The sequence below is a fragment of the Barbus barbus genome, assembly GCF_936440315.1.
Source record: "Barbus barbus genome assembly, chromosome: 50".
Classification (NCBI taxonomy): domain Eukaryota; kingdom Metazoa; phylum Chordata; class Actinopteri; order Cypriniformes; family Cyprinidae; genus Barbus; species Barbus barbus.
The window spans coordinates 8,286,066-8,311,790 of record NC_136728.1 but is presented as its reverse complement, the minus strand read 5'-3'; the positions used below and the strand labels follow the sequence as shown (position 1 = coordinate 8,311,790).

Here is a 25,725-nt window from a genome sequence, read left to right as displayed (position 1 = left end):
TTAATTTTGTAGCAATTCAGCTCAGATTATGTATATGTTTGGGGTCAGTAAGATATTTTACTTGTTTCAAAGAGACCTCTTTTATGCTCACCAAGGCTTTTTTTTTAATGCAATTTATTTGTTATGTAAAGCTATATTTTCAGCAGACATTACTCCAGCCTTTTTTTTTCTTTTCGGGATTCTTTAAATAGAAAGCTGAAAAGAACAGCATTTATTTCAAATTAAATATTTTGTAACATAATAAATATCTTTACTGTAAAAAAGAAAAAAAAAATCTTATACTGACCCACAAATTTTTAAAATAATAATAAGATGATGAAAAAAGAAAAGAAAACAGGGACAGGCCTTATGCCATTTAGACAAAGCTTTGGCTGTGCAAGACAAGGTGTGTGTTTTCAGTGTATGTGTGCGTGAACGCGTCTGCTTGCACGCACCAGACCGTAGAGGAAGCTAATGATGGCACAAGGACATTTCATCAGCACCATCTTAAACATCAGCAGTCAGCCTCCATCAGTGGCGTTCATATCTGCCGGAGCCAGATGACCTCCGTTTCTGTCCTGGCCCATGAATCAAAGCCCTCATTTCATGCTGACATGCTGCACTTGTCGGCCACTGGACGGCTGCATGAGACAGAAAAGTGATGAGACATGGAGAAAGTGGGGAGTGACGGATAACCCGCTTTAGCTCGTACAAGGCTGTACCACTTCACCGAATGGCTAGGCAGGTGCACTATGGCACCGCCCAAGTGCCCAAGTAGGCACGTGCCTGTCCGCTGTCACTTGCGGCGATCTGCAAAGTTGTAATCCACCTTAGCAGATGGAGCTCTGTATACAATCCACAACAGCAAACAGGCTTTGTGTGCGTGACACATGTCACTCGCCGTTGTTTTTCTAGGCTGACATCTCTTCACAACAAGGTCTTTCAGGTTCAGAGGGACTCACAAAGGGACAGCACGGCTGGAGAAGAGCTGACGAAGCTGAGGGCGGCACAAAGCATGCCCGTCACAGAGGGGAAGAGACAGATTAAGTGACTACAAATAAACTGAAGGGGGCCCAGTACCCGTCCCTGAGAAACCCCTACTGTAACAAACCCCATCCTCGTCAAAAAGGACACAAAAGCAACCGTCATGCCAAACCTCTCCCATTCAGACACCTTCAGCCAAAGAAGGTGATAGAAGAGCAAAAAAATAGCCTTGCTTCAATTTATACAATTTATGCAAAAAACACATTCACTAAGGCCCATTTGCAATTCGGCAAAATGGCCAACCATAATGCTTTCGCTGAAAAATGAAGTCCTGTCATTTTGTGTGGATGGAAGAAAAAGTATCGAGGGAGAGAGAAGAAAGGGATAAAAATCATGCTGTCCTGGTTTACGACAAATAGATGTCTCTATTGATTTCCTTTTTACTGAAGCGGCCCATCCTTCTCTGTTGTGAATATACTGACCTATTTCTGATAAAAAATGGCAGGCTATTATGGATTAAAGCAAAGTGTCCAAAAAGAAAATATTCTTTCCATGGCACAAACAAATGGAAAAAGGATGAAACATAATCTATTGTTAAAATTGGAGAGTGTCAATTTGAATGTGCTGCTTTTTTTCTGCTGAGTGTCTCTTGTTGTTTGAGAATGGAAAAACTTCAGGTTTCTGAGGCATGCTGAGAGCGAAATCGCTTCGTCAGAAAGCACACTCCTGGGACGCTCCGTCCGTTCAAAACAGTCTCTTCTGACGAGCTTGTGTTCACTTCATTTACCAAGCACTTAGCCAACTGGCGTGACAAAAAAAAAATACACCGTAGCATACTGTGACCGTCACTTCTCTTGATATACGACATATAACAAATCTCTTCCATATGTCAGTCTTCACAAAACAAGATGCTGAAGGTCACTCCTTTGTAACTTGTTGCTTTTTCGATCTCGTGTCACACTTAAATCCTTTCAATACTTTCCAGCCCTTCATCTGGTGCACATAACCAGTGTTGACAAAATCATCATATAAATTTATTCTCTCAGAGGTTGTACGCAAGCCCTATGTGTGCCAAATCAAGACAAAATGATTAAATATATTTCAACAAATAGACTGCACCATTCAACTCTCATTTCTGTTTTAGTCGTGCAACAGAAATATGTCAGACCACTGCTGGGACGCATTATTGGCTGTGTACAGCATGATTATGTTTAATAAATCCCTACAGTGTTAGATTATCCATAGACGGCTCTCATCCAAGTTCCAGCAAATGACCTCGCTACAATGACAACTTATAAATAATGATTCATGAAATGCCATAAAACATCGAACACAAGGAAGTTGTGAAATCCATGTTTGATTAATCATATGAATGGGTGCTGTTTATTGTGGTTTTCAGTGTGAGTTTTGAACATATGATTATGCTTGTGCCACTGTTAGTTGACTTCCCTGATCAAGCAGGGCTTGTTTAAAGCTCTTCAGCATCTTTCACATTGCTACTGTTTTTTCTCCATTCTGTCACCGATGGAGTTTTGGTTCCTTGCCGCTGTCGCCTCTGGCTTGCTTAGTTGGGGACGCTTCATTTCCAGCGATATCGCCGACCTTATTGCAAAGACACTATTCAAACTTATTGACACTTTATTTTCCTTTTTTTTTGATATTGTGCAGTGCTTTGACGCTATATAAGTAAAGGTGTCTTGACTTGACTTGACTACTGTATGGTCATTCTATGAAATGGGTGACTTTTCTACTTCAATAAAGATATTTTCAATCAAATATTTCCTAAGATTTTAAACATTTTATCAAACAAATAATGTGTTTAGGTGTTAATAAATTGCATTGTGTGACTCCACTTGAAAGGAAACAGAAAGTTTCTAAAAGGGGGAAATATAATAGTAACAGGATTGACTAACAACCTAGCAGATCGAGTCTTTATTAATTATTAAAGTAAAAATAAATAAAGTTACTTGCATTGTGTTGATATGTTTAAAAAATGTAACAGAAAACACTGGCATCAGCTATTCATTGTTAGTCATTTTTAAATACGCAAGACACCCAACAGGAACCTGTATGGTAGAATGGTCCATTAATATTTCAGCGAGGTCGCCCTAATGTCTTAATCGTTTGATTGAGATTAGCATGGCTGCTTCTTTGTGACTCTCTCAGCTCTGGACGGGGCGGTAAACAAATGAACTGGCAAGGGTGAGGCCATGCTTCTCAATAAACACTGACACATTCTGTCCTCGCCATTGAGACAGATAAGCCTTCTCTACAACTCTCTCACTCCTATTCTCCCTCCTTTTTCCAGACTCCATTTCAATTAATGTCTTTCCATCGCTTTCTTTCTTTTTCTGTGCCTTTCCTCCAGTTTCCCTCTCTCTCTTTCTTTCATTGGATCAATGTCTCTGTGTCCCCCAGTCACGACTAACCTGCACGGGACTCAAGATGGGTCTGCTAACACTCCGCTACAGCTGTCGCTCTCCCTGTGCTGCCCAAAACAAGCAAATACTTCATTTGCTCAATACCTGTCATCCATGACTAACAGCATCATGGCAGAACAATGTGTTAGGAGAGAATAATTCTCGATAGAATAACAAACCACGGCGTAATACCGAGCCCATTTATCTTCTGCTCTTCATACCCAGAGCTTCTGACAACTTCGGAATATCACATAAATCTAGGCAGATTTCAATGTACATGCAAGTAGATTGCATGCTTTTTATTTGGTATTTGCTGGAAAATAAGACATACATACAACACAATCTGATTCTGAAAATCCCATGAGTTCAAAAACTGAGTTGTGTGGCTTTGAGTCCATATGCTAATATACTCTTAAAAGTTGAACTTTTATCCCAAATAAACTTTTATTTAAAAACTAGTCTTTCTCCTCTCAGAAAATGTATAAAAAAAACAGTGATGACTCATCCTGCACTTGGAGGTGTGTCCAATTTTTTGTCCAATCAAATGTCCTCTGGAATTTCCTAACCCAATGCCACTTTGCCTCCAACTAGTAATAGTTAAGGTAGCAAATTTTGGTTTATAACGTTTATAAATTATGGACTCAACTTCCTTTTTTATTAAGAAATATAATTGACAATAAATGTTGACACAATAAAGTAAATGTATTCATTAAGTAACTATAAGTAGCTATAAACTAATAAGATTGATTTCACAAGGTGAACAGTGTCACTGTTTCCAAAATTGAATACTTCCCTACTATATAGTATGCATAAAACAGTACGGCAAAAAAGTAGTATGTCCTAAATTATAGTATTCGAAAAACAATACGCGGAAAATACCTGTACTACTACCAGCAAAGCAATGAAGTGTGCATTCAATGGACACTTTACTATCCCATGAGGCCATGGGGGATGATTTATGAATGGCAGTGAAGCAACGTAACTATCACTGGTAGGTCATGTGAAAATAACATGCTAGATGTAGTACATCCCAATTTCATTTATACTACCAATATTCATACTATATAGAACTTACTTTTTTTTAACAGTCGCCAAGTCGGTTAAAATTCTAATTTAGTACATACTCATTACACTATTTCGGATGCAACGTGTCTCTGTGGTGTTTTCAAAACTTTGCTGTGTTTGTGTGAATATCCAGACCAGCTCAGCATAGCAACTTCGTCTTAGCCATTGGCGTGAGTTTAGGGCAGGCTATTTGTTTGTTCAACCAATGCAGACAGTGATGGGGAAACCTGTTTAAAATCAGTAACGGTTTTTGCAATTACAAATGTTGTTTAACAGTACTTAACTGCTATCAGTGATTAAATTAGTACTCCATGCATTTAAAAAAAAAATTCACAGCACTAATCATTCTGCTCATCTGCTTTTTTTTTTTTTTTTTCTTGTGAGGTGCAGCGACTTGGCAAGACAGACGCTTTCTCTGGCCAAGGATCGGCATTGTGATATGAGAGCTAGGAGACACACACACATATAATGTAGATGCAAACATACATACACAAATAAAAGATTACAAGCCTAGTCTACTGCCTGTAATCATCTAGTGAATCTTATCAACATGTCTACCTCCTAGACAGGTTACAACAACACCAACTCATCTCACTAGAGCAGAGACTGGACTCTATTGTAGTTTGAATTCAGAACATAGTCACACACTACCAGTGATTTTAATTCAACTGAGACATAATTATATGGGTGTGGGAATAATTAGTGGTGGCAAGTCAGTGGCAGGTAACAATTTCCAGAAGTTTAGTTGTACCGCTGCCATAGACATGAATAACACTTCCAATTTTGTGGTTTGTTGAGGGGAGGTGACCTGTTACTGTAGATTGACATCGAAAGGACCATAATATCATAAACCTTTTACTTACGCCCTAAAATCTCCCATAAACACCCGCATAGTAACATGCGAAAACCACATTTGTCACATTTAGACAACAAGTTTTGCACAGGAAAACACCACTGATACTTGCTTCTACTACGTCTACTGATATTTGCAGTGATGCTTGCACTGATACTTGCTAATCAAGTTCATTTTTTTCCCAGTATGAACAAAAGAACTTTGCTTAAAAAAGGACTTTTGAACTAAAAAGTCCTATGGACCTTTTTATAGGACAATATTTTATTTCTGTCATTTATTTAAATTCCTTAGAACACCCTGTTCTTAACGGGAGACATCCAAGTACTTAATTCCTGTCCAGTGTTGTGTTTTTCCTCTCAAAGAGCTATTAAACAGCACTGTTTATCTAAGGAAAAGAGTCTGTTGCCAGAATGAACCACATGGCCTTGCAGTAGCACTATATAAAAAGGCCGGCCATAAAACTGTCAAGTTGAAACGTAAAGCAAAACCATACATGAAACTGAAGTGTAAAACAGAGACTGTGGGGAGAGTTTCAGTCAATGTTTATGCCACATTCTCAAATGACTTGGGAGAATCTGTTCTAACTATACAAACGACAGCTAAAAGATAGTTTGATTTAAAAAAAATATTTTTTTTCACTTATTCTGCAGTTTATTCTGGTTTAAAAGCATAAGTTTTAATACATTATTTTTGCCCTTTTATTGATAGGAAGTGATGGGGGGGGGGGGGGCAATATGTTGATTTTTCAAAAAGCTTCATTCAAAAATACAAAGCAGCAATTGTTTTCAATGTTTGTAGGTTTGAAAGATTTTGAATTTGAGCCAAATTGTGAAAAAAATAAAAAATAAACTCATTCGTCTTAAATGAATAGTTCACCCAAACATGGAAAATCTGTCACATTTTGAAGAATGTTCGTAACCAAATAGGTGACAATAGCCATTGACTTTCTTAATATTTTTTTTCTTCTACTATGGAAATCAATGGCTACTGTCAACAGTTTTGTTACCAACATTCTTCAAAATATCCTCTTTTGTGTTCAACAGAATAAAGAACATCATACAGGTTTGGAACAAGTACAGGCTGAGTAAATGATGACATCATTTTCATTTTTGAGTCAACTGTCACTTTAAGTTGTATTATTTATGTTTGTGCAATATATTGGCCACCGATTAACCTGCTCTGTAATATTAAATAAATAAATAAATATACAACACATTCCACTACCACTTGTTATAAGCACCTATAGGGATTGTTTGAAGTGAAATTCAACTTAAATATTAGTTTCTGACATTAAATGTTCGTTCCTACATTGGCTTCATGTCTGTGGCACTTCCATATGATGTTGAGTTGGTCAGAGAGATGGCTGGTGGGTCGTAAAGAGGAGAACTGAAGTATCTGTTCTCTTCCAGAAAGTACTCGGGCTTATTAAGGGCTGAACGTGCAGCCAGGGAAGGCCGAGAGATGCCTGCTAGCCAACAGCTGCCCTGTAATTTATATTGATGAGGGGACTGGTGGGCCGCTTCCACGGTTTTGATCATTCAGGCAAGAGTGGAGAGATGAGGCTGATGAGTCTGTGTGATGTGTGTGTGGGTAGGTGAGAGTTCGCGACGAGCGTGTATGGTTAAGATTGTTGGAGTAGGAACGGGTTGCCAAGTCTGTGGGAATTCGGCTACTTCTACTTTTCTTGTTTTGCGGTTTGATACTCAAGTTGGATTTTTATAATATGAGTTTTTGACCAACCAATTCAAAACAGGTAATAAGAATACCTTACTGAAATCAGTCAGGTCAACACTGAATTTAGAGGTGAAGTAAGATAAATGAGTAACTAACCAATAAATTGGGATGAATTAAAATAAGAAAGAAAGAAAGAAAGAAAGAAAGAAAGAAAGAAAGAAAGAAAGAAAGAAAGAAAGAAAGAAATACACACACACAAAAAAAACACAAATACCAAATAGGCTTACAAAATGTATCTTGGGGAGATTAATGGGGAGTTTAATGCTGAACACAACAAAAAATGTGGATACTAAAAAAATCTTTTAAAAAATCCAAATACAATACCAAAAAAATGAGTACTTAGAGAAAAAAAAAAACCCGAACTCTGCAGACTGGCTCTGATATTTGGCAACTAGCAATGACTCTTCCAGACTGCAAACTGAGGCAAAAATCTGGACAAAAATTGCATAGTGCATTCCAACCTTAACCCTCCAAATCAAAGGAAATACACAATAGAGACTCTAAAAATGGCATATTTTCCGTTTTGATTCTGGCCCAGTTTATTCACCATTTCTGATTGGTCATTGGTCTGTCTTTGTCTCACAGACCTGGCAACCCCGGATTGAGGGAAATATGTTTAAATATAATGTTTGGGGTTTATAGCCTTGGGTGTGTGTGTGTTTACATGTGCATATGAGCATGTGTATGAGCATGTTCCAGTTCAGTTGCTTCCATGAATGCATTATAAATGCCCATACGGCCTAGTCGACTGTAAAACGCACATTTGCACAACCCCCCACCCAACACACTGTACATCCTCCATCCAATCTCAGCTGATCCCTTCATTCAAGTCAACATGAACATTTTCTTTCTCTAATGTGGAACAGTTCGAAATGCAACAGGATATTCAATGAGAAGTTGAGATTACAAACAAAAATGGGCTAATTTAGCTAGCATATTCCAGTGCTAGAGCAATGCTAGGTGGTTTCTAGGGTATGCTGGGTGGTTCCTTACTACTAATTAAAGTAATTAGGGTTGACTTTGATTTCATTACTAAAAACCAGCCAATTCATTAGCACATTACAAGCGATAAATATGCTAATTTCTTTCGTAACTGGCAAAGCCCTTTCTCTGCCCATTATATATCTTTTGAACCATTTCTCTGTCAAACAGCACCCTTTGACCTGTGCCACCAGCCCTAACATGTCGTCTTCACACTTCATTCTGTATTATTTCTCTCCAACAGCCTCTCTCGCTTTCTCTGACACGCGTCATTAGCATTTCTTTCACTGAGATAAAACAGTGAAGTCCGGCTCGTGGCTTTGAACCTTCTCACATGAAACGTTCTTTGATTTCACTTCCTTCTGTTAAGGAGAAGTGATCAGCGCTGTAATTAAGATAGCAGTAGGGCCCTGGAAGAAAAGGATGAAAGATCACTGATCCACCTTTACGCTGGTTGAATGGAGAAGACAGCTACAACCGGGTATTTCTCAAGCCTTTCAACAAGTCAAGTGAATGTAGACAGATGAAAGGATGGCAGTATTTTCAAATAAAATGACAAGATTATCTTTCATTAGCTAGATTTATAACTGATGAGAATGCAAAACAAATATAGCCTCTCGGGAACTGGCTGATGCTAAATAGCTAGCAATGCTAAAGACACTAACAGCTCTACTGTATAGCAGCTGCAGCTCAAATGTTTTCAAAAGAGTGTAGCTTTTCTAACAACAAGCTACAGTATTTGAACATGTAGCGGTTAGACATTAGCATGACAAAATGAGATATTGTTAGCTTAACTACTTCAGAACTAGTCAAGCTACAAACTATCATAATTTAAAGTAGCACTGAAAAAGATGTATTCAAAAGACAGCTTTAAAAATCTCTTTATAAGCTCAGGCGTGAGACTGAACTGATCTGCAACCGCAACAAAACTTGAAACTAAGAACAAATCACTGATATACTTAATCTATAGGATGCACAGTGTCTTGAAAGGTCACGTATGCAACTTGTAAGAGATTCTACAGTCTTCCCTCCAGAGCTGATACCTATCTCTCTCAGAGACTTATCAAAAGGAACGTCTTTAACCTCGCACACGAAGGTCACACACAAACTGCATCCTTATTTTCAAAGAGCAGGCAAAATAGATATAGCATCTTCTTAAAAAAAAAAAAACGTAACTCCTATGAAGAATTCAGATTTCTTAAATGAACAATAGCAGACCAGCATTTTTCAGCAGTGAAAATGAATCTGAGGAACAGTTTTCTTAATAAATAAACATATATCAAATATATAAGAATGAATAAAATAAAGTAAAATGAAATAAAGTAAAATCAATCTATCAATCAATCTACAGACAGATTAATATATTTATTGCAATTTTCAAGATATAATTTTATATATATATATATATATATATATATATATATATATATATATATGTATATATATATATGTATGAAACTGTCTTAAAGTGCAATCAATATATTAATCAAATGAAAATCACCATTAATATTAAAATGATACTTCATATAAAATTAATTTAATTAGAATTAACAATTTAATAAAAAAAAATACTTACAAGTGTGTGTCTTCTTTGTTACTGAAATACCTGAAAGAGAGATAGTAAAACATAAATACATTTTGTCCCATTATTTAAAATAAATAATATGTAAAACTACAGTTGTGTACAGCTGAAAGCGATGTAAAATACAGAAAAAGCTAACAGCATATTGGAACGGAGATGCTGTAAGCCGTGACATTGACTGAAAGCCAAAAGCTAGCTTCGACTGTGTTAATGCTTCCTAGCGCTGCCACAGGCTGTGCCTAAGCAAGGTCAGGCAGGTCAGTATGTTGCTGTCACATGGACCAAGCAATTGCCTTGCTGTCACAGTTGACCTCCACGCAATGGAAATTAACAAGAAATCACATACAGAATGCTAAACAGATCTGTGACTATGTTCATGTCTGTTAGTATAGCCCAGAAGCGCCGGGTGCATCTTTATGTCTGACCTTATAAAGCATGACTAATGCCACAGAGGCACGGATGGATGTGCGTATGTCTGTGTGTGTGTGTGTGTGTGTGTGTTCGTTACTGAAACAGAGGGTCCCATGTGGACTGAGCGTGCTCATGCTCTATGGGCCAGAGCAGACTAATAGATCCCACTTGTCATGCGGAAGCAATGGCTAATTTTTCTACAGCTTGCATTTGAAACACAAGGGACGTCGAGCTGACATGATTCAGTAATTCCACAGAAAATAAAAAGAGGTCTGGTTGGCGATAACGATGCTTCAGATGTTTTTTCGAGGGAAGGGGGAATACAAGTCAAAGACAGTAAAGCAAATGAGCAGGCACACGTGCACACAGACACACCTGAGGACACGGCAGCAAAAAACACAAAAAGGGCCCAGTAGCAAAACTTGAGGCACTCCGGTCAAGCTTCACAGATCAACAATGCTATTGCTGGGAGCGCAATGTCCAACAACAGCATTGCACTAAAAAACAAACAAGCAATAATCCTCTTGTAACTTACACCTGCAATCAAATCACAAAGCACTCAGCATCGGGGTAAATGGCAATTACCTAAATATGACGTCAATCTGTGGCTAATAGTGACAATGGGCTAAACACAAAGGTCTCATTCTAGGAGACAGTGTAACACAAAAAAAAAAATATATATATATTAATAATAATTCACACAAAATTTAAACTTCTATCATCATTTACTCATCCTCATGTTGTTCCAAATCCACTCATTGTGACTGCATGGAAAAGAACGATTAGTACTTATTCAAAATTCTCTTTCATGTTCCACTGAGGAAAGTAACACAGATTTGGAATAACACGAGGTAGTAAATTCTGACAATATTTTTGAGTGAACCATCCCTTTAAGGGAACGTTTCTGGTCTAACTGTGTGAAATTATAACATGGTGGGTCCAAGGGAATAAGACATTTATCCAACCCATGTGATTTGGGAGAGTTTTTTTTTTTTCTTGGCGAGCCCTCGATTTTTAGAAATCCAGTAACTGTCATGGTTAAAAGTCTGGCTAGAAAAGCGAGGAGTCAGCGATATCTTCCATGATCTAGTGGCCTGTTTATTCACTGCAGAAAAATATGTATTTTGGTTTAGTTTAGAGATAATTCATAACATTCCATCTTTTAAGAGTGGAAGACAGGTTTCATTAGTTGATTAGAGGGTTAAAATGGCTAATACTAGACTATGTATTTCCTGTAAAATTAAAAAATTAAGAACGTCTCGGTATATCCCAAAGGCAACACTTTTCCAAAATATCTTCATTTTATACTCCACTGAAGAGAGGAATTCATAAAGGTTTGGAAGATATCAGAACACCTGCATTACCTACAACAGTAGCCTAAAGCAAAGTCTAAAGAGCCATTTAACTCTTTAAAAACAAATAGTCAGCCTAGGTGACGTCAAGGCTTTCAGATGTAGTTCTGTGAACGTGCTGGCTTAGGCATACCTGAAGGATAACCACAAAAACCATGGTGGAAAACAACATATACTTGATCACCATGTGGAAAATGACCAGTCACACATCTAGCATGAAACAAACCAGGTTGTGTTTTGTGGTTATCAGATACCTCATGAACTCAGCTGAGAAGACTGTGAGGACGCCGTCAGTCTTTGATCCAACTTTTGTCACTATCACTCATCCTTGCTCTGTCCTCCCTCTCTATCTCTCCCTCTCTCTCTCCATGCGATCCCCATCCTTATTCCGTAGCACTATCAGCTATCTGTCTCTGATCCTTCCCAAACCACAACAGCTATTCTGTCAATGTCACTTACAGATATGAAAACCAATCTTAACACAAAAAAATGTACTTGCTCGGAAATCATTACTGTCAAAAAGAGGACGCTAGACTTGGTCAGAAAAATGGCCTGTTGCTAGGAGAGAGAGGGGAGGGGTGGGGAGAGAGCCCACTTCCTCCTCTAGGTGTCATTGGGAGGGCTCTGATTGGAGGGTGCAAGGGGAAGGGGCCAGGGAACCAATGGGTGAACAGAGTTTGGAGCTGGAGGGGGTCTGGGTCCAGGCCCTGACACCAGTGAAGCCTGCCAGGTTATGTCTACTCCACTGGAAGATGGGGTGATGGGTCAGTTTGGAGGTGAATCCATCCTTGACAGATGGAAAAAGCTTGTCCGGCCTTCTTCAAAGGACGATATCATGATTGTGGTTACAAAGTGCTGTGAAATTCAGCAACTGATCACACTACTGGAGGACAGTAACGGAACGGTTCCTTTGTTCATTTAGATTTAGATAAAGACAGCAAGACAGACAGACAGACAGACAGACAGACAGACAGACAGACAGACAGACAGACAGACAGACAGATAGATAGATAGATAGATAGATAGATAGATAGATAGATAGATAGATAGATAGATAGATAGATTCGTCAAAACAAATTGTACTATCCTCAGAATGCATGCACAAAATACAATGCCTTTAGATGTTACATTGACTCTGACATAGAAATATGCTTGTTATCATTTGTGGACATGAAAGTCAACTCAAGGCTAAAGACTTACTCATTATAATTTCCGCTTTTTGCATCAGCCAAGCTAAAGGTCATCTTTTCGGATGTCTACAGGTGAGTCATACAAAACTGATATAATCTAGACATTATTTTGGGTGTATACACTTCATTATAAATCATTAAAAAAGCCATCCATAATTAACTATTTCACTATTTTTATATTTTACCATTCATAAGAACTGTCACGGAAAAACAGTGCCAATAAAAGTGTGCTGGGTATTTCCTGGAAAATATTCTAAGCATGTCCACAGCCATCATTTATTGCTTTCTTCCTCTCCTAGATTCCATATGCCGAGCACACTGATGACTGTTTGAAGTTAACCTTTAGCACATCGCCCGCATTCCTGCCAGGTAAAGCCGTCTGTATAACAGATGGGGAAATACCCGGTGACAGAGTCATGCTGATCTAGGTTTAGCTTCTCCTGGTGAAATAGTGTCACGCTCATGTTTAAGAAATAACAAAACTGGTCTCAGACCTGCATAACCAGGCAGGGTCTTTATTCCTTATCTAAAATGATAAGAAATATAGTGAAACTGGTTTCATATCAGAATACAAAGGATGTGTGCAGGGTCCAAATAAAATTTTTGGGCCCTAGATGTGTGAGCAAGAAGGTTATGTCGCCATCCAAACAGCGGCACTGAAGAGTGCCCTGCCTGGGTCTGTCGAGCAGGCTGTGCATCATAATTTCAGCTTCCTTAGCGCCTGACAGCAAATGATTATCATGGATGGTTATTGTCAGCGAGGCCTCTCCGGCAGGGTTCTTGACGCGCTGTGCTGGGGTTCGGCAGTACGTGACATTCAAAGTTAGAGTCTCCTTCACGTAATGGAGCTGTCCTCTCACCGAGCTAATGGGAACAATCCATTTAACCTGTGGCAGAAACACACAAGCGAGGAAGTTCCTAATGCGAGGCCAGTCCCGTGGGGGGGCCCGCTCGGCGTTCTCTCTACCCCCCAGCTGCTGCCGGTCAGACCGCTTGATTCATTGACTGCTGCTTCATACTTATCCTCATTCACTGTTCAGTCTACGGAGACTGGTGAGGGGGGAGGACAGTGGCTCTCTCAGACATACAAGGACAAGGCTGGTATAGACACCTCTGGAAAAGTAACGGCTCAGTGGGGAATGATGACTGAGATGGAGATGGGTGGCTTGCTTGAGGGTTGGTGGACCCCAATGCAATTGTGATATATTGGAAGAATGGCCCCCTGGTTTTAGGTAGGCTTCCTACAATTACGCAAAATGTTTTAGGATGTAATTTTCTTCTTCTTTTTTTTTTTTTAAAGTGACCTTCCATTTTTAGTATCCACTGCAAGATATGAAAGTCTTGGACTCAATATAATTCAGCAATATAATCGAAGCGTTGGCCAATTGTTGTTGCGGGGGGTGGGGGTGGGGTTGGGCATGGCAAAGCGAAAAAACAATGTGAAAAAACAGTACAAAAAAACAAGCTTCCCATCCTAAACACCGCCCCCATGTTTTAGCCATCCCCAGAAATATAAATGTGCCTGATGTAGGTACCCTGCCACCGGTATCTTAAGACAATAAAAAAGACATGGGTCAGAATCGAGCTATAACTGTTCAAGATGTCAGAGTTCATGTGCTAACCAACAGGCCACAAGCTCCACATATTGAAGATGGATGCGTTTCCCAAAAGCATCGTAAGCATAAGTAGATTGTAGAGACCATTGGTGCTAATGGTTTCTACAATCTACTTGTGCTGCATTTCCCAAAAGCATCATAGACATAAGTAGATTGGAGAGACCATTGGTGCTAATGGTTTCTACAATCGACTTATGCCAGAGGTGTCCAATCATGCTCCTGGAGGTCCAACGTTATTTAGGGTTGGAGCTAAACTCTGCAGAACAGTGGCCCTCTAGGAAGAGGTTTGGATAGCTCTGACTTGGACTTACAATTTAGCAAACAATGGTAAATTCCATAAAACTGATAAGCAGCTCCACAGTTTTGCTGGTAATAAATATGGATTCTGGATGGAACAGTGTCTATCAACATCATACAAGCTCAAATTTGGCACTTGCAAGTCAAGAGAAACTAGCCTTAGCATGGATAAATGTTACAAGGAAGTTGTGTCAACCACAAACATTTGCACAGATTTCCATTCACTTCTGTTTAAGGTACAGCATCATTAAGAATAATATCCTTGTATGAATCATTCCTCCTGTCATCTAAATTATAGAAAACATTTTTGGTTTTGCAGCTGGTCAAAAAATAACATGCAGTGCACATTCTTTAGCAGACTGCACATGCTTATGAACATTTCTCCTGCCTAGCTAAAAAAACCCCAAAAGTACAGTAAAGTCCTGTCTAAACATTCATGCACTGTATAGAAAGCATTACCTTGCTTAGATAATCAAATATTTAATATATTGAGATTAGCTATTTGTTTTGCTATTATAATTTTATATTTGATAATTTTATCACTTGCTGGGGCTCTATAGAGTGAATCTGTCTTTGAGGTTAACATTAATTAGAAATTGAAGATGTTTGAATAACCAACTGGTCTATAAAAACCAACACTAATCTCATCTCCACCCATATGTCATATTATGAAAACCAAGAATGTTTCTGCAAGAAATATGATCAATACAAAGCTATATCCTTCATGTACACATAGTGTGCATTTTTAAATGACATATCACCTTGCAAATTATAAGTAGAGTTATTTAATCAGAACAGAGGACAGATGTCATCCAAGTTTTGTTCTGTCAAAGTCATTCCGACATTCTCTTACCCGTTTTGCACTGACACACTTAGCCTTATTATACTTCATAAACTTTCAAATGCAAAATGCAATGATTAAAAAAGCTTGACGATTTTCATCATCTCTCCTCCTAATATTCTAAAACACTTAAGGAACTCCATAGAGAGGCCTTGCGTTCTCCAGGGAGGTTCAAGAGAAAAATGACTTCATCTCCAGGCGCTGTTATTTCTGGTCATTTCTAATTGGTTTTAACTAAAATCAAGCCGCCGTGGCTGGCTCCACAGGTTCCCACTGAACAATTCGCCATCTGACATCTCCACAAATAGCAGATTTACATCCAAATTAGTTTTAGAGGACGTAGAAATTACATTGTCGTAGTGTCACGTTGAAAAGGAGAACATGACGAGAAACCAAGCAGAAGTTTGTTGTGGAGACAAGCCATGTAAAAAACAAGATCACATTAAACAAGTAGAGGAACATTTCTGGAAGGAATCGGTGGTTCTCAGCAATGTTTTTCCTTGCTCTTCTGATCAGATCAGACCTGTCACTACTAGAACCATTGTTCTACAGGTCACAGCCTTTCAGAGAGTCAGTTTAAGATTCAAAGCTGGAACATCAAGATCAAGAACCTTGGTCCATCCTCCTGCTTTCTGAAGCCCAGGAGTCTCCAGGTAAGTCCCTAAAATCGTCTGGTAGCTTGTGAATAATACATAGCAGCAAAGGGGATTGACATAGGCCCAGGAAGGGCACATGAACAGCAGGCATGGCGAAGAATTTTAATTGTACCGCATGGAGTCCGGACGATAAGCGCCATTGTTATTGCTAAGATGCTGCACAACAGAAGCTCATTCAGCCGACTGCTTAAACAAACGATGATTACGCCAAATCGGTCCCGCAACACAGCAGAACCATTACAGGCCCAGGCACAGGAGTCGTTAGCGGAGCGCACGTGAGAATACAGTAACCAGCTGATCGGAAGTAAATGAGGATAATGTGTAGTGATTCCTCAGAATGCTGACTCTACACTAGCGTGTGGTCCACTAAAGCTACACTCCATTGCAGACAAGGTCACTTTGGTCATCTCTGCATGGCTACGTTCACACAATATCAAAATACAGTTGTTAGTCCTGTTTGAAACATTCACACACAGTCTGGTTATAATCCAGAGTGACATCTGTATTCTATAACTAAACTGACTACCTAACATTTTCAGGACTCGCAACCAACTTTTCAAACTTTTGTAATAGTACAACAGCTATGTTAAAAGGGACTGACTTCAGTTATTTGTAGCTGTTGTATGAACAGGTTAAATTGGGAGTTGTATCTGATAGCAAATAATTCTATAATCTGTCAATTTTCACCCTTTCTGCATGAACAGATGAAGTTCCTTCAGATGTTCAGCTAGCGGACATGACTCAAGAGGGGCCGAGGGCCCCATCCTCTCCCACACTCCAGCATTCCCATTCCTTAGTAATCCATTTGTGATCCCCAGCTGAGACCCCCATGAAATCTGAACCTCCATCATAAACACAGCTCCCAGCATTCAACAAGACCACCCTGTAACATACTTGACTGGACCTCTGCGACACAGAACGTCCTACTAAAGCCGTCGGTTTAGTCATGTTCATAAAAACAAATTATACCGAGTCTACACTGACATGTTTGGATATTTTTCCTTCCCTAATATTTCCCATGCTAATAATTTCATTCCATGTAGCGCTCAGATATGTTTACTTTATGGAGAGAAGCTAAAATTGCCCTTGAGTGAAGACCAGGACAGGGAGTTACAAAATAATTAAATGAATTTATCTATTTATTTACCAAACCAAAGTCTTCTCCTCAGGGCGGGGATTGCGGCTGCATTAACCAATTGCGGACATGAGAGAAGTAGTAATCTTTCAGTGTGTGTGCGTGTGAGAAAATCAGTGTTGTGATCTGTGGTTCAACTAAGGAATTTGAGTTTTATGTCTTTCTAACCAGCTTCATACTCCTTGCCACTAATTTAACAAAACACCATGAATATATGGAGGCATATTGAACATATCTTACAGCCAAGAGCTATTTCAGAACCCCATGTGTCTACCATGCTAGACATAGCTCACCGTATGGGAGGTTGAGCGATCAAGATGTAACTTTTGTCATACAGTTGGAACAAAGCCAGTCTTCTCTTTTCTTATAAAATATGCAAATTCTCCTCAGTTATGCTGTAAGATAACAAACAGTATGGTAGAATGGATGCATACTACTTATGCATTCTTAGCCAACCTAAGAAAATATTCGTATACATTTTCTGAAAACCCCCCCCAAAAAAACATAGCTTGACTATGCGAAATTCACTGATTCAGTCGCTGCTAAAGTGTTTTGGGAGGTTGCTAAGCAAAGGTTGCATGACGGGGTTAATTTATGGGTAGTTTCCATTAACCGATGTTATGCGACTAAAACGTCATTTTTTCCTCTCACGATCAGTCATTGCGACCGATGTTGGTAGGTTTACGTATATCTCAGCCAACACACTAGCCATTATTTTTAATCGAAGGAGACGTAGCCGTGTTTCTGGGATGCTTCTGAAATGGCTGATATAAACACAAGCATTGACTAGAGTGGCTGCAATCAGTTCTGGTGGCCATGTCAGAGCCATAATGCTCTGCAGTTGTGTCCATAAGGGGTTAATAAGTAATAAACAATAATAAATAAATAAGGGGTTATCCAAGCATTAATGACAAGAAAACCCCTTATACTTGAAAGCGGCCATGTATTAAGTTTTTCTTGGTGGCTATTCAAGTGACTTCTACGTTTCCATTGCAGTTTTGCGAAATATTCCTTTTTCGAACTGCCTGAAAAACTACCTCATGTGAGCATAAAAACTTTTTTGTGATATATGGGAGTTTTTGAAAAATTGACGTTTCCATTGTGCGCATTTTCAATTTGCGCAATTTGAATGGTGAGTGATATCTAGTGATATCTAGTATTACTTAGGTCCCTTCTTCAATGCAAGTCTATTTTTTTATTTTTTTGATCTCTTTGTAAAGTAAATGGACCACTTTTCATCAAAAAGCCACATAATTTGAGTTATCGTTCATGTCATAAGACTTATGCACCCCATTTTAGTATTAACTGTTAAGTATGAGAAGTAGTAATAGCAATGTTTTACTTTGCAAACACCACTAATGAATCATCTTCAAAAAATCAAGGATTATTCTTGCAGCCTACGTCATGAACTGTAATAATTATACTATATGGATAGATTTACAAATTAGCAGTAGCTCCCACTGATACAGTGGAAATGATGTTTGTTGGAACAAACTGTCCTTGCAGAGAAACCACAACAAGATGTCACATGATCTTCAATTGCATCCACAGACTGGCTAAGCAGCAATTGGTTCTCGAGACATCTGCAAAGCCCGGACTTTATGACTCATAATGAACATGATGAGAAATTCCATCCCAGACTTTCCCGGGTCTGTGCGCGTGCTGTTGATTCATCTCAAAATGTCAGTGCAAAAAGCAAAAAAGCCCGGCAGATGTATCAACTTCTGAACGTGGCAGTGTGGATTGCAACTGAAGCACTTGCATATCACCTCTTTCATCTCACCAGCCAATGAGTGTGTGAACTCTGAGGCAGCTAACGTCATCTTGAGGAGTGTGGGTTGTCGTACTTTCCAAACCCGACCACATCTAAAGGCCGCGTCTACAGTGCTCACGCTCCCTGAGCATTTCACTTGAATGTTTTTCTTTTCCCACCCCCCATCTCTCAGACACCTTTCCAATGGTGAAGCAGGCAGACTTTTAAGATAGTGGCTTGAGTGCAGATGAATTAAACATCCTTTATAATCCCAGTCGGACACTACGTCAAGTCTAGCGTATATGTGTTTGAGTAAAGTGGCGTAGGAAACACACTCCCCACTATCCCGCAGGGACATCGGCCTATACAGCGTGCTGTTCTCAGCTCATTGAATTGAAGAAACTGTAATGGTGAAAGCGGGAGGAAGACCAGAGAGTCCGCTTGGTCCATATCCTGCACCGGCCAATAAAGCTAATTGCCTCAGCAAACCTCTCAGGTAATAAAGCTCCCTATTAGCTGAATTACATGTCTGTCAATCCTCTAATTAATGTCACAGAATTACTGCATATCCTCTGGTCCAGCAGAGGGAAGGAAATAACAGAGGATCTCTCAAGATGTTTGCAGGAGGAATTCTGTCTTTCGGCTACTGTACACAGTTGAGCCTGGCACTTAGTTCCGCATCTATCGTTCATGTTTTTCATAATTAAAACCTGAAAGCTCGGCCAGCACTCTTCCCAGTGTGCTGTGAAGATCAAAGCGGCTCTTGTTACAGAAGCGAGTCGATCAGAGAAGTCACTTTCCAACCAACAGGGTTCAAGCTTAATGCTTCAATATCCTGCACTTATTTGGACATATGACGCGGGGGGGCAATGAGGTGGACGGCCAACAACCAAAACAAACTTTTATCTCCTCTCTAAAAATTTGTCAGTGCTACAGTGTAGCTTGTGGTAGCTAGGCTATGTTTTAAAAAGTGGTGGAGAAAGTGGGCAGGTGCGCAGACCTGCTGGTTTTTACTGGATATTAATTAAAGGGATAGTTCACCCAAAAATGGAAATACTATCATTAAATACTCACCTGCATGTCATTCCAAACCCGTAAGACCTTCATTTGTCTTACGAACACAAATTAAGAGTTCTACGTCAGAACGCCAGCTCCTGCTTCAGCAGCACCACACGCATGCATTGTGGTACTCTTGTGAATGTGCGTCGACTGACACAGAAGAGAAGAAACTTTTGAATGAAGTCGTTATTTTTGTTCCCTTTGCACACAAAAAGTATTATTGTAGCTTCATAACATTATGGTTGAACCACTGATGTCAAATGGACTATTTTAACGATGTCCTTACTACCTTTTTGGGTCTCGAAAGTGGTAGTTGCATTGCTGTCTATGCAGGGTCAGAAAGCTCCAGGATTTCATCATGAATATCTTTTTATTTGTGTTCCAAAGATGAACGAAGGTCTTAAGGGTTTGAGACGAAATGAGGGTGAGTAATTAATGACAGGATTTTAATTTTTGAATGAACTATCCTTATTTTAAGATAAATTCTGGATAAAAACCTACTTGTAAACAATAACATAACATTTAGAAATTTCCTAAAAAAATGTAAATGTACTTTTAAAAACAACCTAGTTCAAATGTTTCCACATAAAACAAGTGCATTATGTAGTCATCTAAGTACCATATTATATATTACATTTGGATATATTTTAAAATGTAATTTATTCCTGTGATGCATTACTCCAGTCTTCAGTGTCGCATGACCGCTCAGAAATCATTCTATATAACTTATGAAATATATTTTATAATATACAGGAATCTATACATGTTCAGGAACATTACCACCATTGAACATACATACTGCCTCCTGCTCCCCTGAGAGAACAATGAGGTTGAGGAAACACAAGGGCACTAAAATATAGCAAGTCTCATAATCAGTGAACTGGGGCCATTTATTTATTAATTTGTTCCATTGACTCTGAAGTAACATGAGCCTCTGGGGCTTTCTGTCTAAAAGCACTGGCTGTATAAATATTGCTTTCTCTTTTGATGAGAAGGCAAATCCATTTCCACTGCAGGAAATAAGTCTTGGCATCACTGCAAAACTAGTTATATGACTGGTATTTAGGCAGTGACTCAAAAATCCCTCACATTTTCTTTCAATAAACAATAACAAAACGCTAACACATTTGACTGATACAAAGCTAACTGTGTATGCTAACAGGAAGAGACACTTGTTTACTGTAAAAAGTCTGGCTGTGCTAATAGATACTTGGTAGTTTCTTGCCAAGTTACCACTTTGTGGCAACTGTAGGTCTGGACAGTTCTGCAATGGCACATTCCCTTCGAAAGGATTGGCTTGCAAACATGATAACATGAACATTAGCACTCTATAATTCAGGTTGCATCAGATGTGCTTCAGTGCTATCCAGAAGCATTGTACTATAGTTATAGAGAGCTTCCAACAAACACAATATGGCTAATCTAGTTTCCCTTTCCCCAGCACAGTGGCTCCCAAATTTCTTTAGCATTTTCTCATGTACTTTAGCTCACTAAGGTGGTTTTCTCAGCTGATGTCAACTTTTTTTGGTTGTCTGTTTGTAAGTTGAGCAGGTATGTATCATATTAGTACCTTGAACATGAAATATGCATTGCAGAACTGTGCTACAATTCACTGAAAGACAGAGACTGAAATGCACTTTTTTGTAGAATAGCAGCAAGATGACAAACGAAAAAAGTAGTTTTATTTTATAGGCATAAATGGTGTTATATTATTGGACGTGAAAAAATCTTACATTTTGCTTGTGTAAATGTATCTTTTTTTGCAGTTAACATTTTTAAAATGTTTTTGTTCTAGTGCTAAAAGAGGTGTTTACAGGTCTCTTTAGATTCTACACTGCCAATTACAGTTATATGCACGTATAAAATGCGTAAAAAATGTGAGTATCAGGAATTCAACACAAATCTCTCAAGTGTGTAGTGACCCCCAACATCCAACAAAACAAGAGGTTAACCGCAGGACATACAGTGGCCATAGAAGAGTCCATACATCCCCCGCAACACATAAAGGAAGCAGCCTTGCAGTCCAGTAATTATTAATGACAAAAGTCTATAAGCATTCCATTAGGTGCAAGCAGCTGTCATAAACACCTTAATTAATTTACAAAGCAAGCGACTGGGGAATTACGATGATGTGAAAATCTGCTTCCCTCTGCCGCTCCATAGCACTGGAACAGATCGGGCTTTTAAATTTTTAAACACGTCTTTCATGTTCTCCAGAGCACAAAAAAGCCTTTGAACAGTCATCTTGTTAGGAGACGCACCTAGCAGCGCTGCTACCTTTTGGGTTGTCCCATGGTCCTTTTCTCCACAAACTGGCAACAAGGATTTAGGGTTCAAGTTTAAAGGGATAGATCACCTACACATGACAAATTTGGTCATTATTTACTCAACGTTATGTATTAAACCCCTAAACCATTTTACTTTCTTTTTTTTTTTTTTTCGGAAAATGTAATAAGAGATATTTAGTAAAATGCTCATGCTGCTCTTTTCCATATAATGCCGTTTTGTGTTTTACACAATGAAGATAACCTTACAGGTTTGAAACTACATGAAGGTGAGTAAAAATGATGATAGAATGTAGGGCTGTGCAATTAAATCGAATTCGATTATCATGCGCATCTCGTCAGTAAAGCCGGTTCAATGATTGGCAGTAAATCGCCATCACCTGCTTTCAAATGGAGCGGGACTTACTACACAGAGCCGTAGTACACCGACAAGATAGGCAATATCACGTTCATAATCACAGACGAATCACCTTCGATTATGAACATTACCTAGCTTGTCAGTGAATTACGGTTCTGTGTAGTAATTCCCGCTCCATTTGAAAGCAGGTGATGGCGATTAACTACTAATCAAGAAACCGGTTTTACTGACTAGATGCGCATGATAATCAAATTCGATTAATCGCACAGCCCTACTAGAATGTTCTCGTACTGTATAATATAATATATTGGTTTGTATTGTTACCCTGTAAACCTCATCAATGACTCAAATACAAAAAGGAAGAAAGTCCTTTAAAAACAACAGCTGTCATGGATATGACTGCATAAGAATGCTGTCTCTGGAGGGAGGAGGCAGTGTGGGCCCCTCGGGATAGGGACCGAGGTACAACTACCACACTGCATCACGGACGCTCAAATGGACACATTCACCAAAATATCTTTGTTATTTCATATACAGCCCAGCTAAAACGTAGTTAGATGCAATTTGAGTTACTACTAAAAAGCACATTTCCCACACGCAGGTAGTTTTCGTTTCGTGTTTCAATTTGTTTATAATATGTCTTTTGCTATACTTATTATATTTGTCATTCCTTTTTTGAATGTATTTGTATGTAGTGAGATTTGGTTATAGTGTTTATAATGTTTGGATTTTTCGTATTAATTTATTTTTTACGTATTTTACATTATTTTTTAAATTTAATAATAAACTTTTTATCTTTTTTATTTTATTATTAATTTAATAAAATAAACCTATTTTTTTTAATATATAATTTTATTTTCTTTTTTATCTGTCATTGTATTTCATTTTGTTTTATTTTATTTTATAATTCTACGTAATTTTGTTACACTCTGTGTATAAACTGGAAGTTAGTAATGACTATTAGCAGACACTAGCATCTGATTCTCGGTCTCTGTACCACCCCCGCCCATATATTTCCATAACCCACTCACTGTGTTCAATGGTAAAGCACTCCCAAGGCTGCTGATCAAAGTCAGCAGTCAATTCACATCACAATAGATTGATTTGATGCTTCCTAACCTTGCTAGTCTTTACTTAATGGCTGCCAAAAGCCTTAAGCACATCACAGTCCATCACACCTCCTGTTTGTGTTACTGCAATATACAAATCAGTTTCTAATATATATTTTCTCTTGTGTGTGTCTGGTACAACTTATTTCCCAGAAAATACAGTATTACTGTGAATAATAATAATAATAATAATAATAATAATAATAATAATTCAGCTACCTCTCAAAACATAGTTACTAATAAATGTTACTAATAAAACATATTATTATTATTATTATCATCATCATCATAATCATTATCATCAGCTACCTTTCTGAAAATATCGCTGGATGCAGTAAGTTAGTGAATAATAATAATAATAAATTATATAATATAATAATAATAATATATCATATAAACATTATATAATATTAATATTATAATTTTATACATATATTATTATTATTGTTGCTGTTGTTGAATTACAAGTAACTAAAAAGGCTATTAATTAGTAATATAATCAAATATTAAAATGATTATGTTATTATTATTAATAATAATAATAATTATTATAATTATTAACTTAAAATATACTAACTGAAATATTATTGAAATATTATATACTGAATATTACTAACTGAAAATATAATTTTTGAATTACAAGTCACTAAAAAGTCTATTAATTAGTAATATAATCAAATATAAAAAAATACATGATTATTAACAACAACTACTACTACTACTACTATTAACTTTATTTCTGAAAATATAATTATTGAATTACAAGTCACTAAAAGCCTATTAATTAGTAATAGATTATCAAATATGAACAATTCTGTTATTATTATTTTTAATTACTATTATTATTATTATTACTACTACTACTACTACAATTCATAGCAGTATTTATTTGGCTCAAAACAATCATGGTTCTGAAGTAGGAAATGTCACTGGTTTCTATATTACATACTACTTCAATGTAATACTTAAGTGTTCACAGACACCGCTTGTCCTTATGGAGCAGCTACATTAGTTTTAAAACCTGACATTAGGAGAAAACAAAACAAACATACAAAAATCGGCCAGAAAGGTCACCTCCGTTCCAGCCTTCCAGCTTCCTACTCATGTGACGTAATGGAGGAGGAATAGTGTGGCGTCTCCCCCTCTGTTTCTAACATGGTATCTCCCACTCCACTGTATGTGCTGGGGGGAGGAGGGTGTTTTTCTTCTTTTTTAGGGGAAAGACTGTCAAAACGTATCAACATTGCTGACATGGCACAGTGACACACTGACCCATAACTGCTGGAGGAGAATGTGTGTGTTACTGCGAGATGGCAAAAAAATAAATGAATAATAGTAAAAGAAAAAAGCAGCTATCGATTTATGTAAGAGCGCTAGTCATCGTCACATTGGTTGAGTGGTGTAGGGACTCTTTAATTATTTCTCAGGAGCCAGACAAAATCAGTGTGCCGTGAAGAGACTACATCGATTTCCCTTCAGCCAAAGCAACATACTCACTCTGTGGCAGTTCACAGTAAAGTACTAGAGAGAAGGAAAAGGTGTTTGTCTCTAAAACAGAGTGGCTTCCAAATAAATGGCTGACAGAAATGATGGCCAAGTCAAAGAAGATAAGGTTGGGATGAATACTTCCTGTGTCTGAATAAACACACTATTGTAAAGGGAAGTGGTGTGTGGCCTCCTTACTTGGAATTTGTGCTCTGCATTTAACCCATCCAAGTGCACACACACACAGTAGTGAACATACACCCAGAGCAGTGGTGCCCGGTGAGCAGTTGGGGGTTCGGTGCCTTGCTCAAGGGTCTCACCTCCGTCGTGGTACTGAGGGTGGAGAGAGTGTTGGTTATTCACTACCCCACCTACAATCCCTGCCGGAGCCGAGACTCGAACCCACCACCTTCGGGTTTCAAGTCCAACTCTCTATCCATTAGGCCACAACTGCCCCACGACTATAAAAAGCAGTATATTGAAAATGTAGGATGTGTAGCTGAAGTGCTCTTATGTGAAACGTCGGTTCGAGTATGGCTTGCAACCTGTCCTGATTGCACACCCTCTGTTTTGCCAGTAG

General features: G+C 38.3%; 1 protein-coding gene across 1 annotated transcript in view; it reads right to left on the bottom strand.

The window, feature by feature from the left end:
• The window catches only part of LOC306868436 (nuclear receptor ROR-alpha A), a 281,247-nt gene that overhangs the window by 68,105 nt on the left and 187,417 nt on the right, over nt 1-25,725 (bottom strand). Inside the window, exon 2 of the mRNA XM_079414597.1 lies at nt 9,593-9,622. Coding sequence (XP_079270723.1) covers nt 9,593-9,622 — 30 coding nt within the window. The remainder of the gene's footprint in view (nt 1-9,592; nt 9,623-25,725) is intronic.